The sequence below is a fragment of the Propithecus coquereli genome, unplaced genomic scaffold, assembly GCF_000956105.1.
Source record: "Propithecus coquereli isolate 6110/MARCELLA unplaced genomic scaffold, Pcoq_1.0 Scaffold131, whole genome shotgun sequence".
NCBI classification, from domain to species: Eukaryota; Metazoa; Chordata; class Mammalia; order Primates; family Indriidae; genus Propithecus; species Propithecus coquereli.
Window position 1 is genome coordinate 1,929,334 of NW_012137303.1, and position 17,201 is coordinate 1,946,534.

The 17,201-nt window shown below is 39.0% G+C and overlaps 1 protein-coding gene across 2 annotated transcripts in view; it reads right to left on the minus strand.

Annotated features, from left to right (window-relative positions):
- Window positions 1–602: 602 nt before the first annotated feature.
- Window positions 603–17,201, minus strand: part of LRRC16A (leucine rich repeat containing 16A) — a 341,663-nt gene continuing 325,064 nt past the window's right edge. The window contains exons 34-37 of one of the 2 annotated variants that reach the window (XM_012638672.1): window positions 14,960–15,041; window positions 13,101–13,295; window positions 9,930–10,070; window positions 603–1,410 (exon numbers count right to left, since the gene is read on the minus strand). In XM_012638672.1, coding sequence (XP_012494126.1) covers window positions 1,274–1,410; window positions 9,930–10,070; window positions 13,101–13,295; window positions 14,960–15,041 — 555 coding nt within the window. In that variant the 3' untranslated portion in view covers window positions 603–1,273. Of the gene's footprint in view, window positions 1,411–9,929; window positions 10,071–13,100; window positions 13,314–14,959; window positions 15,042–17,201 lie in introns of both variants that reach the window. The other variant, XM_012638671.1, reaches the window with a different exon arrangement.

A 17,201-nucleotide genomic window follows, 5' to 3' on the forward strand; every position in this document is an offset into this window, starting at 1 on the left:
GCAGTCTACCTTATTGGCACTTACTCATATGCCAGGCACCCAGGTAGGGGAGGTATAAAGGATGATGAGGGAAATAGTCATGTCACATAAGCCCCACCTCCTATGATTCTTCTTTCCGACAGATGAGCACTCCGCTCACCCTTCAAATCACACGTCATTGCTCACACCCACATCCCTCGCAGGACCCTCAATTCACAGTAATGGGAACTGGATCAAACTTATAATTCTACATCTTTCCACTAAATTTTATCTTTTTTCCCCATGATGAGAGCAGGCAGTGGCATTAGCAAGTTACATTTATTTATAATGGTTCCCAGATTATCTGAGACCTGAAGGAGGTCAAAATTCCACTTGTAAAATCATATTATTGGTATAAATATACATATGAATAAAATACCTTCAGCCTATAATGTAAGTGAATATTTTTGAAATGTCTTATAAAGAGTATTATTTTGATTTTTTACAAGTGTCAAAGTATTCTCTCTTAAAATCACACATTAAAAGCGAATATGCAGACAGAAATTACAGGCCTTCAAAAAACAGTAATATTCATAAAACCTCATTCCAATCGACTATACACATTAATCTGGGCACATGGTAGAATCAGCTGTGGGCCTCTCTCACTCTGTTCTTAGCTGTGCTTGTTGATGGTACACGAAGGTCACCAACCAACTTTAAATGTACAATTTCACATCAGGAAGGAAGAAGTTCCCCATGGGAGACTGTAAAAACCATACCCAAGATCTAATATATATAATGTATACAAATTATTTATTAGTGTGCTCTGTTAACATAATTACAATGTGCAATTGCATATACATCAAGAATAAATTGCTATATCGAGTCATGTGCATATTTGACACAGGTACACTCAGCAGTACCCCATGGTCTGCTGGGTGGTGTTACTTGTGTGAGTGTATGTCCAGTTACTTTGTTTACCTCCAAAAACTTATCCTGCAGGGCAATCTGTAGCTGCCTCAGAGAAATTCAAGTAGGGCCCATGGAATAATTGCTGGCTTTTGTTAAAGGCATATGAAGGAATGTGTAGAACTCAAATGCTAAGGGTTGGAGGAAGACCCAACAAATGTGCTTCAATTACCAAGAAATGGATCTGTTTCTATATTCCAAGAAAAGAAAAAGGAAAGAAAGAAAGAAAAAGAAGAGAATAAAGCACCAAGAGAAGAATGCCTGGGAAGAAGAGGTGTTGTCCTCGGCTCCTCTCTGATGGCTAACAAATGCACCCTGCACAGGAAGACTTCTGCAGGGGTGACCTTTACACAAAAATAAACTCTTTTTCTGCTTCTTCCCCGGAGTCACTAGATTTGCTGCCTTGATGGCCATCTTTACTGGAGGACCGCTGCTTTTGTTCTTGATACTCCTGGGCCTGCTGGCCCCAGCTTCTCCTTGAAACTGAAATAGAAAGGGAAGTCATTCAGTTTAGTGCAAAGTAATACCAGAGGCCTGACCAACAGTGGGGTGAGAGGCAGAAGTCCTGAAAAGTGGGGCGAGGGGAGGGGCTCAGGATGAATTTTCTCAGAAACAAACATGCTATTATGTTTAGAGACTCAAAACAGAAATTTAAAGCAAAAGCAGAAACAAATGAAAAAAAGAAGACACACAAAAACCAGTCTATGACAGGGTGAACCTATCAGATGTGGTCAAGAATCTGAGGGGAGGACCCCAGAGGGAGAGGATGGTAGGGGAGGGAGGGAGATGCGGGAAGGAGGAGAGCCCTGACTCTGTTCTGCACCAGGAGACCTCCTCTGCTGTGTGAGGGGGTCGTAGCTGCCCCCTCACGCAGCAGAGAGAACAGGGCAGACACAGCCTAGGCACTGGCTGGACAAATGTTCCATTTGATGCTTCTGGAGATTTAGGGCTGGTCATTCTTGCTTTTGGGGTAGAATATCAGGAAAGGCCCCAGGATTCTTTGTTAGACCATTCTGTGTCTCAGAAAATCTGTTTCATTCTCTCAGCATACTTTAAAGAATAATGTCTTACGAAAACAAATTAAATACTAACTATGATACATTCCACCCTTTTGGATCAACCTCCAGGTAAAAAATTACCATTATTGTTGCCTGTTCTGATTACATATAAATATGAAAACTCTGCTGAGACTTTACAAAGCATGATGGGAGAATCATTACTGGAACTGAGCCTTTGTTATGTATCAAGAACTCTCAGTTTTATTATTGCTACTCCTCACAAGTACCCTTTAACCACGATCTAAACTAGATCTGTCTCTCCAAAGCCCATGTTCTTTTCAACTAGAACATAGCTTCACTGCTATGATACCTTGGGAAAAGGTTCAGATGCTGCACTCCAGCACAGCTATTAAGGGTTATTAAACACTACTCATCTTGTCTACTGTATAGACACTACTTGAGCTAAAAATACCAAACCACACACTTTGTGTGGCTTAAAGGAAGATGCAACTACCTCATCACTTAGAAGTTCAAATGATCCAATGAAAAACACATTGCATTAGTCCTGAAAAAACTACAGGCTTCATTTGATGCTTCTAATCATTTTGATTTTTGCATTCTGCTGAAAAGCCCATCTTGCCAGGAGCTAGCTACTTAAATGTTTACTCCACTGACGAGTGTTTCAGTAAGTAAAAGCTCATTAAGCCTACAGTCAAAATGCAAACATAATAAAGTGCTTCTCTTGCCAGTCGGATTTGTTAAAGCCAGATTCTGATCTCTAGACAATAAAAATTTAAGTTTTTAGTTAATAATATTAAGTTGAAATTACCCAAAATTCTGACAAGAAAAAAACTTTTTCATAAAAGTATAGAATTCTTTAAAATTTGACTTTTGTTCAACAGCTTCAGGCAAATTCTCAGATGGGGGAAGAAAGCAACAAACAAATACTACAATTGATTTCTATATTTTAAGCTTACATTGGGTGAAAAAATTAAAGGTAATTATTTTATTGGTCCTTTGAAAATTGTTAATAAGCCAGGTTTGGAGAAAGAAGGTAAATTAATTTCTTTAAATATTCTGCCCTTTATAACAAAACCAATTTGATACTCAAAGAGTCCTTTAAATACTAAGAACAGGGGGAAGGAGGAAAGATGTATACCTTCAGCATGAAGATATTTTACAATAAATCCAACTTCAAAATAGAGCATTACTTGTGATATTTGCTAGAAAGTTTTTTTCATTCTATTTTAAAACCCAAATAAGTTGTTCCTCTATAAAAATTGACTCAAAAACAAACTTTCAACACTACAGGTTGAAGGGAGAAAATAAATATGGTGATACATTGCTTCTTTCTTTTCAGAGCAAATATATTTGTTCTAATTCTTAGATAAAAAGAATAATCAAATTTTTATCCTTCCCGATATTTTAGCTTCCTAGAAATCTCAGCTCTAATTCATGTTACATGATATAAGAGTACTTTCTTAAAATAGAGAAATTCACGTAACCAAAAATGTTTGTTCTAGATAAAAACTGAGATACTGCAATTTATCCAACACAGTTACTAAGGAAAAATGGCATGTTCTTTCAAGAGGGCTGGCAAAGGATTTCACTATGGTGGTAACATTATTTAAAAATTTATTCTAAGTATATTCACCTTCATTGATTAAACTCTATCAATTGTGAATGTGCATGTGATAATGAGACTAGTCCCAGGCTGGCATGTCCTTAGTATAATAGGTAAGCATCATTCATGGATAGAAAAACTGAAGTATAGCAAGATCAAGGAATTAAAATCACACATCTAATGTGGTGAGTTTGGAAACCAAAGTGCTTGGTCTCTCAGGCTCCAGCCTTACTAGGCCAGATCCCCAGTGCAAACAACTTTGTAGGGAGAATGTCTTTGTCAAGTTTGTTTCTGAGCCCTTAGGGAGCATCTATTTGATTGTATATGATAAAGATGCTAATTACAATAAAGTAGGTTTGGTCAGGCTTCCATTAAAGGATGGTCTAAACAGAATTATGTCTGTTTGAAACTTAAAACTCCAGGGTTTATTTTCAAAATATCTATAAAATTCAGACATTTTACTAATTTAGACAGGCTGCCTCCTAGGCAGCTTGATTTAATGCTTGGTTTTACACAGGGGAAAAAAAAATCAGATTGTTTTACAAACACCTCTTCAATGCAACTATTTGTTAAGAGTGCTGGAGCCTCTCTATGCACGTGTCTGTGCACATATTTTTTACCACTCCACATATCATTAAAATTAATAGAAGATACTCGAAAATGAACAGGTAATTTATTCAACACAAACACTCCATGTATAGTCACATCCTGTCGATAGTGGCAATAATTGGTGCAGAGAGGCTCAAACGTGAAATCTGTCATTCTTGAAGATGATTTGACTTTGCATATATATGCACTAATTTTAAAGCTCTGACACATGCATATAAACTCAGAATAAGAAAGTGATATGAAAATTTGATATTTTCTCCATTGTAAGCTCCACTGATATCCATATCGTCCAGGAGGAAAACATTATGATGACTTTAAAATAGTATTCAGTAGTCAGCCCTGATTTTTTTATACTTTCTAGCAAGAGCCCCAAATGCCAACCAACCGTTAAACTTATCTTGAAGAACTCGTATAGGGGGTAGAACTTGGATCTGGTAGAAAAAGTGGAATAGAGCACTGGCTTACAGACTATAAGCCACAGCCAAGTATTTGTTGGCTACAGGTTGGATTATGGAAGAAGCAAGTGATATATAAAAGGAATCTTTCAATCAGATGCCCTGTACAAGTAGGAGCCATTACAAAGCACACAAAGCTGAAACCAACTATTTTCTTCAAGAAAACAGGATATACTCTAACAAAAACATCAAAATTTTAAATATAGAAAGGAAATGATATGAAATTAAAAAGATGCAGTTAAAAATATTTCTAGTAAAAGACACTTTTTAAGCATTTTACCTGTCAAATCAATATTAAAATAGCCACACAATTAAAACATTACTCATGATAAAAAATAATGCAGCATGCTTTGAGAACAATAGCCTCTGTTTGTTTCACAGATGTATGATTTAGGGAAATAAGAAAGCTGTTTTAGTGTAAACGAAGCTGTTAGTAAAAGACTTAAAAGAAAGTACACACAATGATTTAATAGAATGGCTCTGCTAAATGCTATTTTTTAACCAGAAACTATTCAGAAAGCAGACTGCTATGCAGTTCTCAAAGGTGAAGACAGTCAAGTGCTAGGAATCGGCACTAACAAAACAAAATTAAAATATTATACATAAAATTATTTTAATTGAAGCTCCTGTAAAAATTATTTTTTGATGCCTGTCATTATTTCAAGAAATCAAAGCAGAAAAGCAAATACAAGATGGTCCTATTTAATCCCATCAAAATTTGACACAGCCCATCACAATGAGAATTTAAAGCTAAAAGGGTCATGGAAAGATCTGAGACAGACACAGAATTTCTTCTCCTTGCCTTTCTGTGATTTGGGTTATCTCTGTGTCTATCTCTGTGTCTCTTTTTACTCTAACTCAAAGCCTTACTGCATGATCAGTGGGGCAGTGGAAGAAGGTGTCTCTTTGTGTGTTGTATAAAGTGATTTTAGTGGCCTCTTGAAGAAGGACATTGTATCATTGGTGCTTAATGTAGTCTCAAAAATAACTCTACCTCTCTTCAGAAAATAACTGTCTTAGGGGTTCATTCATGTAACTTATCTATGAGTGAAGATAACAGAGGTTTTCTTGGCAGTATCAGAGAAAATTTCTTGTAGAGAGAAGGACTCTGTTTCTATAAATAAATCTACTATACAAGAAATGAAAGTAAAGGGCCAACTCAGTCAGTTTACTCTAGGGCAGGTGCGATCTGGTCCAAACAGAAAGTTCTTTATGTGACCTATAGACTCTGCTTTATGCTGTGAGTGGTGTCCTTAACTTCACTCTGTCACCTAGCTAGTATGTGCTGGAACACCAGGCAAGTACGCACCATGCCTTACCCCTTGGTATTGGTTGAGAAGGCAGGTTCCCAATGTTGTTGCTAGTGGGTAGCTGGTTGATGCTTTTTAAATTCTATATCAAGGAAGGTTCTTAAAGACAACAGTTCCCACTTGAGGTATCATAAGGCATTGGGCTGTTAAGCTGTGAGGTGGATCACAAGATATTTGTTATCAATAATAAAGTATTAACATTTGAGAATGGTTTATCCCTTTGCAATAAAGACAAGGTATCCCTACAATAGGGTCGCTCCCATTAACTTGTATTCTGAACTGCTTTCTTAGGAGGCAGTGAAGGGCATGGAGTTAAAGCTAGAATGCTGGGCCACGTTTCGAATCCCTGGAGCATAAATATGCTCTTCAGTTAACACCTGATAAAGAATTGTAGGAAGATAAAATTTCATTCCAAAAGCAGAAGTCCTTTAAGGAAATCTCACATATCAGAATATTTTATATTCTTCAAAGATACTATGATTTCCTTTATAATATTTTTGAAGTCATATTTATAAAAAGTTATTAACCAGGAAGCTGATGAGTACATTAGTCACAGGAAAGACATTTCCTCTCTGAGTCAGCAATGCTTGCTCTAAAATTTCCCATCGGAGGATAAAGCTGATTTGAAATCTGTCTTCTTGTTGTCTCTTGGGATGTTTTCACCAGAAGAGAATGTTATAGAATTTACTACTGGGCCAAATGGAAGACAGAAGTCATAGAGAACTGCTAGAAAATAGAATAAATTGTTTCTGGAGGTTAACAAGTTAATAAGTGTTTTGTCTTACTAAAGAGTCATAAAATGTCTACTGAAAGATCATGATCCAAGGTCTGCCTTTATCAGTGGTTTTTTATTGATCCTTTCCTAAAAGAGTGTAAGGTGTTAGGCCAATATTCTCTATGATACAAGCCTTATTATTCTAAGAATTTTTGATCCAACCACAGCTGAAAACTAACAAAAGAATCGGGATATAAAGGAAGAAAATAGGAGGCATGACCCCAAATATAAAAACAAACCTACATGATAACAAAAATTTAAGGACAAGTCACCAAAGTAACTTAATCATCGTAAGAATTTCTAATTTTAGATTTTTAAGTCAACATTTTTTGCCCCGAATGGAAGGACCATCCTGTTGCCATTTAGAAAAACGAAAACAACCCAGCTCTTTTGTATGACTAATCCCTGACCCAGTCCCACAAGAGAAGGTACTCAATTAAAGTTCATTTTTGTTAGTGCCAGTTCATAAGCTTCAGGTCAGTGGGGGATGATAATTGAAGGCTCTAACCATTTGTTGGCTGTGACTTCCTGTGCCCAATTGCATTCACTTCCTCTTCTGCAATGGTGGAGTACAGTTTTGAAGATCTTTTCCCTCTACTGGAAGGCTTGCCATTGTCATGATCTGAATGTCTTTTGTAATAATCTCCTCTTTGCACTACTGAGGAAAAGGGATTCATTTTACCCTTTATATTAGCACATACATCAATGTGTTGACATTAATATTAAAAATATTAATATTAAAATGAAATATCAGCTTACCCACCCCACTTAGGATTCAAGGAACCTACAGTGTTGGTCCTGGGCAGATACAGCATTATCTACAGAATTCAACAGCCAACATTATGGAAATGTCGTGCAAAATGAGGTGAGCTCTCAGTCTGCCCCAAAAAGGTACTAACAAAAAGACCCCAGTATTACTATTTTGATTCCACAATGGATTAACAAAAATCACATTCACCATGGAATAATCCAGAAGAATCACAGCAATTTACCTGTTTCAGAAATTAGTTGGGCACGCTAGTCCAAAGGGAAGCACAGAACATGGAAATGAAGTAACCAGCATGAATAATATATAAGAAAACAGCAATGAGCACAACAGAAACAGTTTATAAAGACCAAGATAGGCTTCACAAGTGGCTACCATTCCTAGGCCACCTTAGTGGACAAGCTGATAAATAAAGTCAGAATCTTACCACATCTGACATTTACAGAATGTCCTCAGACTTCACGTATATTTTTAGTCCAATTTCAATACAAAGTGATACCATCAGGATGATCCCTGTGAGTAGCTTATTCTGCATCCCAGATGGGAAAGTCACAGTCTCTGTAGCTCTGCTGTCCCTATCATCGGACTGGAAAGACAGGAGCATGAACCGTTTCTCATATTTGCTACTGGGGGGAGTGAGGAAGGGAATTGGAAGATCTACCCGTGAAGCTCTGAAACATCTGAGGCGTAACACATTCTAATTTCAATTTCCTGGAGAAAGAACACTTGACTGTACACAGCAGTGAAAAGCCTTCTAGTGGTATCTGGTATCTCAGACACTTTGTTAACATGGAGAGAGGCTCCATGACACACACTCTTACTCAGGAGGCTGGTGGGTTACTCTAGGCCCTGCTTTGATCATCTATAGGCATCCAGAAAATACCATTTTCCAAATATGTTAAAATAAAAATTTTTTTATTCAACTTTTTGATTTTTTTGGGAGGGAGGTAACTCCTTCAATATTTCGATTGCTTTTGACAAGATGAATATTCCTACTTACCACCACCACCCCTTCCCTCACCTTCCCTTTTCTCTACATTTGGATTCTTTCAGGCATTTTTAAAACTTCCCTAGAAGTAAATATGTAAAGTTAGCAGTTACAGAAAAGAATGAAATAAGGGTAGGAATGGGGAGGAGCTGGGTGGCCAGGATTGGGTTATGAGGGGACATTTGCTGGCTTAGGCCACTCTGAACTGACATCACCAAATTTTTTTCCTTTTACACCAAGTCTTCCAAAGGCTTTGCCTATAACACTGATCCCTGTTTTTGTTTACTTTGTGTGAAACAGATACCAGCCGCCTTTTGTGGCTTTAGTTTCTCTATTTGACAGAAGTGGTTTGCCAGCTTTGGTCAAAACCCCACCTTCTTTTATTTATAGCCAACAGGTGAGTGAAGCTTCTACCCCCCTCCCCCGCCCAAATAAATCTGCAGGATGGAGATGAGAAAGTAGACAATGTTATTTTCTTATTAGATTCCCAAGTCACAAAGACAGTGCTTAGCAACACTTTCAATGAACTTCAACCCAAGACTTTCATCAATAAAAGAAAATAGAACAATGTAGGAAGATGTCAGAGCCAGAGAGATCAAAGGATTCTAAAGTGTCAAATAAATATAAAAGAAAACACAGCAACTCTAAACCATAATGACAACCATTTGGACACAGATGATAACTTCCATGGCTCTAGAATTTCTTCACAGATAGGGCTTAGAGACAGCATTTATATTACACCTCATGGAAGGACAGAACCCAAATCAATCACACATCTAAAAGCATGGGGGAGGCAGGTGAAAGAAATGGCATAGGTGCTAAAGCCACAACCATGCCTCCCCTCTAATAATAACTGGTCACAACTCAATCTGATTTGGGAGAAAGCATTCAAGTCACAGGATTATCCTGTTGTGCTCCTAACTCCAGCAAATTAGAAAGAGGAAACTGGTTCAATGACACTGAGAATGTCAATGCAGGTGCTGCACTTTTTGAGAATGAGGAACACTTCACCTGATGACTGAGTGAGCACACACAGCTATAAGGTCGCTCAGGCCTGGGTGAGCAGCTCCTGAATCTTAGCAATGGTGATTTACCACAACTAGGGGATGATTTTCTTGGAAATAATGAGACCTAGCAATCAACAGGTAGTACCAAATAGGTCATTAAAATCATGTTTAGGGAGCTCCAAAGCTGTTGGGAGCCAGTTCAGGAACATCTACTAATTACTCAGGCAAAGAAGATAGACCTTTGGGTTGGGTATCTTGGCTTTGTTTTTCACTCTTCATTAAGATTTAATGTCATCAATAATGTTGAATCAGGTTTCTGAATTAAGAAACTACTCTGGTTCCAAAAATTTAATCTAAGAGATGCTGACATTAACATACTCTAAGATATTAACTAAGTCTAGGATTAATTTCTTTCTTTTGAAATGACCCTCCTTGAGGAGAGCTAATTCAGAGAAAAAAAAAAATCTTACTTTCCTGGGAAAACGTCCTGGGACTTGGCTGGGGGCTACTCTGGCCATCTCTCTCCTTGTCTGAAGGAACTTTTTTCAGGACCGGTGGAAGAAGAGCAACTTTATGGGAACTTGAGCCAGATGGAGAGTCTAGGATGTCCTCTATGGAGACACAAACACATGAATCAAACTGTTCCATAAACTAGATTCCAAGAACATAAACCTGGTAAGTATTTAAATACAAATGACTTATTTTTTAAAAAAAGGATCATAGCATTTTTCTGGCCCCAAATTAGTTTTATGTCTCTGCTCAGTGAAGTAACACTCACAAACAACAGAGAGAAAAATAATGAATACTTATAAAAGGTTAAAATCCGCAGATGTGAATCTATCCTGCAGATACAGAATTTTGATGAGCTGGTATTTGAAAATTAGACTGTAAATGAACCACATGTTCCTTCTGCCTCAAACACAAAGGCTGTTTGGTTTTCTTAAAATATGTAATATTTATAATGCACTGACTTTACCTGTTGTCAAAGTAAATTAGTCACAACATATATACACATATATGTGTGCAATGCATGTATGTAGGTACATGTACCTACATATGCATACTGAGATCACTAAGAATGATTTGGAATCATGGACTTTTAGAATCAGAAAGGACTTTGATCATTGGACAAATAAAGAATTAAATGACCTGCTAAGCTAAAAAGATGACAAAATAGCTAGGACTAGAATTCTAGTCTCTTTATACCAAAGCCAGTGCTGTTTCACTCTAACTGAAAGGCTTTATTGAATTTCACTCCTTTCCCCGCACTGTTAACAGCAAGGTAATTCTCAAGTTACTGCGAGTGCCATATGTGTAGAAGACAACCTACAGCCAGGTTCTCTTTGGCCTTACATTTCAAGTTGCCTACTTGCTTCATCATATAAACAGGGATGTGATAAGATGTGTGAAGATAACACCATCCACCTTCACAATCTCTCAGAACTGTGGTGGAGAGGAAATGAGATGGTGTATTTGAAAATGCCTGATGAATTCTCAAGCTCTTGAAAAACATTCGTTTGTCAAGATAATTCTTGATATACTAAGTGATATGAAATACATGAACACATTTAGGAAATAAAATAAAAGCTTCTTCCAACAGAGCATTGGGAATTCAGCTAGTTTTACATTCTGCACTAGAAACTAGGGAGTCAAAATACAGTGGTCCCCCTTTATTTGAGGGGGAGATGTTCCAAGATCACCAGTGGATGCCTGAAACCATAGATAGTACTGAACCCTATGTATACTATGTTTTTTGCTATACATACACCTATGATAAAGTTTAATTTACAAATTAGGCACAGTAAGAGATTAACAATAACTAATAATAAAATAATTAAAACATACTATAATAAAAGTTATTAATACATAAATGTGGTTTCTCTCAAAGTATCTCATTATACTGTATCATGAGTAACTGTAATCACAGGAAGAGAAACCTTGGATAAGGGGGGACTACTGTACTCTACAAACTAGGTTAGATTTGTTTCATAAGAGCTGTTTCCTCACTTCAGACCAGAGACACACCTAGCTGATGAAAATGTCAGGAGCGAGTCTCCTTTTGGGGTAGTTATTTGCCTTCTATAAAAAATATTTTCTTTACCTCCATTCTCCCCACTCCTTCTCTTATGAGACATCTTGTGTTCACCAGGAAATTTTTTGTGTTCCCCATCAATTTGGTTTGTGAAAAAGTTTGAGTAGAATTAGCAAGTCCTAAGTGGTTTACTTCAAGTGTTAGTTCCTTAAAGTAAGTCAGTGTCCCCTTTTCTTTACGGCTTCTCTTTGGAGACTGTTCACTGGGTTTCTCAAGGAACTGATGGGCTATGAGGACCTGGGAGTATCGACCAGGCTGGCTGCTCAAGGAATGAAAGGAATGTGTGAGAGGAAATGGGAATGATCCATAGTGGAATAAGTTTGGATAACAGGACACTGCCTTTTTTCTCATTCTACCCAAATCATTTGCACATTGATAAATTACTATGATGAGCTGGGCATCCTACTTCACAATATGCATGGCCACGGTGGGAGAGATCAGCAGAAGAGTGATTACCTTGACAGGTGGTGGAGTCACAGTGTCTGGCTACTATTCGCAAGCTGTAAGACTTGGCAAACTTAATATCCCTGTTCCTCATCTGTAAAATGCAGTGGTGACGAGGACATTGAGAGTTCATCCACATAAAGCACTTAGAATGGTGTCTGGCACAGAGTTACATGCTCGATTAAGATTAGCCATGACATTTATGCTGATGATGATCTGATTATATATCTCTAAATAATCTGACTATATATCTCTATCCTCATTTGACTAATTTTTATAGGGGAATAAAAGGAAGAAGTGAAAATTTGATATGAAGTTTATCATATTGCCGATTCTACTTTTGTAAATGTCTGAAAATGCCTACCATAGAAAGTTAAAAAAAAAAAAAAAAAAGACCTAATGTGGTCTTTTTTGTCAGAGAGAATAAGGCAGAACCTAATCCATTTCTAATATTTTTAAGTTTCTTCTATCATTAGATTTTCTAAACTGATAGTCAGCAAACGTTTTTGTAAAGGGCTTTGCAAACTGTATGGCCTGTCTCAATTACTCCACCTTGCCACTGTGGCGTGGACGCAGCCGCAGACAACACCTACACAAGTGGTGTGGTTGTGTCCGGTAAAACTTTATTTACGAAAACAGGCCCATAGCTTGCCAAGTCCTGCTCTAAACCCTTGATATGTCACAGAAATGGCCTAAAAGCAGAAGTGCTTTCCCCATTTGTGGCCCTCATTCTTAAACTGCAGACTTTTAAAGGGTCTGAACGCCCTGGAGACAGATTTCAGAAAGCCAACTCAAGCACTGCAGATGGGTCAACATGACGCAAGACTGATTTTCCTGTCTTGCCCACCAACCAACCTGTAGCCCTAAAAGCAAGGACAGTCTCAGCGTCCCCAATTCTTGCACACAGTGGGTCTCAAGTTGAAGAAAGAAATCCCTCGGCTCTCATCATTTTCACAGCTCTGAGCAAGTTTCTCATGAACCCCTCCTGCAGAAGCCCCTGTACCCCATCACCAGCGACTCTTGAAACCACCTGTGGAACCCCATCCACCTGGCCCTGGGAAGCCACCTAGTCATTATGTGACTCCCTGACCAGCAAAACCCTTACCAGGCCTTGAGGTGGTTCTTGGTTTCTGTGGGATGATGGGCCGTGTCACCAGGCTGGGTTTGGGGGACTGCAGGAGGGGCTTTGGGCTAGGAGGTGTGCTGGAAGAGCTGCAAGACCTGGAGCCCCCTTCCACTTTGGGTTCAGCTTTGGCATTCTTTTCTGGTGTTCCCAAACCAAAGCGGCTCTCTGGAAGACCTGGGTGCAGTTTAGGCACTAAAATTAAAAAGCACACACCTTTACTTTAAGAATAAAAGGTCAAAGAAACCAATAATTTGAAGCTAGAAGTCTGGTACAAACTGTTATACTCATTTATCGTCATTTCTCATCATAGACATTTTAGAACAGAAACATGCCCTTCTAGTATATTTTTAGAAACAAAACATGCTGGTGAAAGACTAAAATTCTTCGTAGAAAAGCAATAAACTTAGGCCAAGCACGGTGGCTCATGCCTGTAATTCTAGCACTCTGGGAGGCCGAGGCGGGAGGATCGCCTGAGGTCAGGAGTTCCAGACCAGCCTGAGCAAGAGCGAGACCTCGTCTCTACTAAAAACAGTAGACAGCTAAAATTATATAAAAAAAATTAGCCAGGCGTGGTGGCGCATGCCTGTAGTCCCAGCTACTCGGGAGGCTGAGGCAGAAGGATCGCTTGAGCTCAGGAGTTTGAGGTTGCTGTGAGCTAGGGTGATGCCATGGGACTCTAGCCCGGGCAACAGAGTGAGACTCTGTCTCAAAACAAACAAACAAACAAAAAAACCAATACACTACACTACAATACAATAATAAAATAAAATAAATTAATAAAATAAAATAAAATAGCAATAGACTAAACAAACAAACAAACAAAAAAACCAATACACTACACTACAATACAATAATAAAATAAAATAAATTAATAAAATAAAATAAAATAGCAATAGACTTGTTGGTGCTTTTCTGCTCACCCTTGACTATTCCAGAGATTACAAACTTTACATTTAATAGAGTACATCTCTATAATCATGTGTAAAGAGAATAGTGGTTCTTAATGTATTTGAAGGCTTCGGGTCTTTCTCAGATCTGGCATGAGGTACAGGTATGACCCAGTGAAAGGGTCTCAGTTCTGGATGGTAATCAGGGGTCTGACCCCAGTTCTGAGGGAGGCGGGCTACGCTGACGCAGTCTCACATCTAGTGAGAAGGGCTCCGGAAATGTCATCCTGTCCTCTGCCTCCCATCCATATTGCTACCTTAATTTAACCAGACAACTGGCAAAAAAGCCAGTAAAATGGAATTTATTAACCAACTCTTACTGCATAAAGATACCATAGCTAAGCACAAGAACTTCAAACAGCAAAATGAGGATCCTAACACACAATATATACGTTACTGTCCAGTTTCCATTTCAAGTATCTTATTCTTTTATTACGCCTAAAAAGTCAGTGGGACAAAACATATCGGATTTTAGGCATATTCAAGTTGCAAGGGAAGACTATTCCTCACATCAAACAAAATAGCCACTCATCTTCCACATACCACATATGGCTTATTTTTAAAAACATTACCTATGTCCCCATTTTCTCCCTCCTTTGCCAAAATGCCCATAATTTAGGCGTTCCCGATGAAAAAGTAATCAGAATTTCCTCCCTTTTGTTAATTTGCAAAGGTGCCCCGCCCCGGCACAAGGCTACAGTGGGGGGAAGCGTGCCCCAGGTAGAGCTGGGGCAGGTGAAGGCATGTGGTCTTTCAGATAAGAGCTAAAAACAACACAGAGGCCCATTCTAACCTCACCACTTTTATTTACCTTCTGTCAATCACACGTGACAACGGAAACCAGAGGGTAAGTGCTTTTCCTAAGAGGGTGACAGCAATGGTCTGACTTACCTGCACCACCTCCATCCAGCCGTTCCATGTTGCTCAAGGCTGGGCTGGAAGAATCCTGGGATATGGCGTCGTTCACAAGCTTCTAAAAAATTCAAGCATCACCACCCAAAAAGGTGCACGTTTATTTAATGCATAAGGAGAAAAACAAAGCAGATAGTAAGTGACAAAAAATAATAGCTCCTTACCTTGACCACTGTCACAGCAAACGGACCTGACCTATCTGTCTCCGTGGGCTCTCCAGCTGGGACAAAGCTATGAGAAATACATTCTACTCTGTGTTCACAGTCAGGCTCTAGGGTCCAAAGTGTGGCCGGTTCCTCAGAAGGCTCCCCACAGATGAGAGGTGCATGTGGCCAGGGGAAGTCAGCAGGCTCAGTGACCTTTCCTCTATTTCTTGTTGAACACTACCCTGGCTCTGCAGCCCATGAAGCTTATATTCTAGAAATTTACAGGACCCACTCCAGGTTTGTTTTCCAAAAATCTAGTTGAAAAGCAATGGAAACCTTTCTAACCTCAATATACGATATAGGTGAAAGGGCCTGAAACAGGCAAGGTCTTCCTTGCCACTGAAGTAGAACCAAAGGACACAGATCTATTTTGGGGGGGCAAATACAGATGAATGGGCCTGAAGTAATTTTTAAAAAGTCTGCAGGTGGGAGGAATCAGTGTGGCAAAGATGGGGAAGGTGAAACGCCACTGTCTCAGGGTAGGAGGTATAACAGGTATGCTGGGATCAGCCTCTCCCCTCCCAGTGCAGGAAGTCCACATTAGAATGAGGCATTTAGATACAAAAAATGTATGTGAAGCAAAGTCCAGTGTTTGCTTAATAATACCTAAGGATCCTATTGGCCAAGATGATCTCCATCTACCTCTTGTCTAAATAATAGAAGAGGTAGACAGGTAGATCCAGAGGCATGATGATTCCCAAGGCAGTCTGACCTTTAGCCTGTTTGTTCCTGCTCATCTCACACTTTTGACAAATCTAAAAAGCAAGTATCTTCACCCGATTCCTAGCTTTAAACTGTTTTTGATGATATATGAAAGATTATTTGAAATGCAGGTGAGATCAGCCTCACTCTCTGCATTCGTCAATCTACCCCAGCCACACACTCCCAGGAGTGCTGACTCTATCAGAAGGCAGCCCCCAAGTAGCAGGAAGGCTGAGGAATTTCTCAGCAAGATTACAAAAGCTCCTCTTTCACTAGTGGAGGATGCTGAAGTCTCTGAGAAGAAATGCATACACAAGGACCGCAGCTAAAATGGGCGCATTATTTGGCATCACTATGGAAAAGTGATCCCAAGAAAAGGAAGCCCCATGCTAGCTCTAGAACAAGTGTCTGCTAGACAGAGCTGGGGATGAGCCACGAAGCCCCAACTGGGACCCCTCGCTTTCAGTCTCCTCCACATGAAGGGCGGGCACCCAATAGTGAGGATGCCCTTAAATTTTGTACCCTGGGCACCTCATTTGTCTGCATCTCAAAAACAATCCTAGAGTTGTTTTTTCTTTTTCCTGCCAGGTCTTCTCAGGTAATTATAAATCCCAAAAATGACTGCATGGAACAAGAATACAATAATGTAATGCCTCTTTGCGTATAAGCAGCTTTACTTGGTGGCCCCCCAGAAGAAAAGGTATGAACTCTAAGCATTCACTAGCTGCTACTCTCCTTTGTTAATAAATGACAGATAACATATCTTCTTATGCGCTGTTCTTTTTCTTTAAATATGTATATTAAATGCCAATAATGTAAAGAGATTATTCAGAGAAGGGTGAAGATACCATATATTCTATCAACAGTATATTGACCACTGATGCTTTTGTTGCTACCTTTATAAATAATACAGTCATGGCACTTCAGGAAAAATATTCTAAGGTTAATTTTTTGAAAACTTTCTCTTATTATTATTCTGATAGAAGACCCATGACTGGTCTCAGTTTTAAACACTAAAGATTTTTAATGATGACTATTGTTTTAAATTGACACTTGGCCAGACACAGTGGCTGATGCCTATAATCCTAGCCCTTTAGGAGGCCAAAGAGGGAGGATCGCTTGAGGCCAGGAGTTTAAGACCAGTCTGGGCAACATAGTGAAACCTATTGCTAGAAAAAAAATTTTTAAAAATTAGCCAGGTGTGGTGGCTTGTGTGTATACTTCTAGCTACTTGGGAGGCTCAGCCAGAAGGTTCACTTGAGCCCCACAATTTGAGGTTGCAATGAACTATGATCACACCACTGTACTCTAGC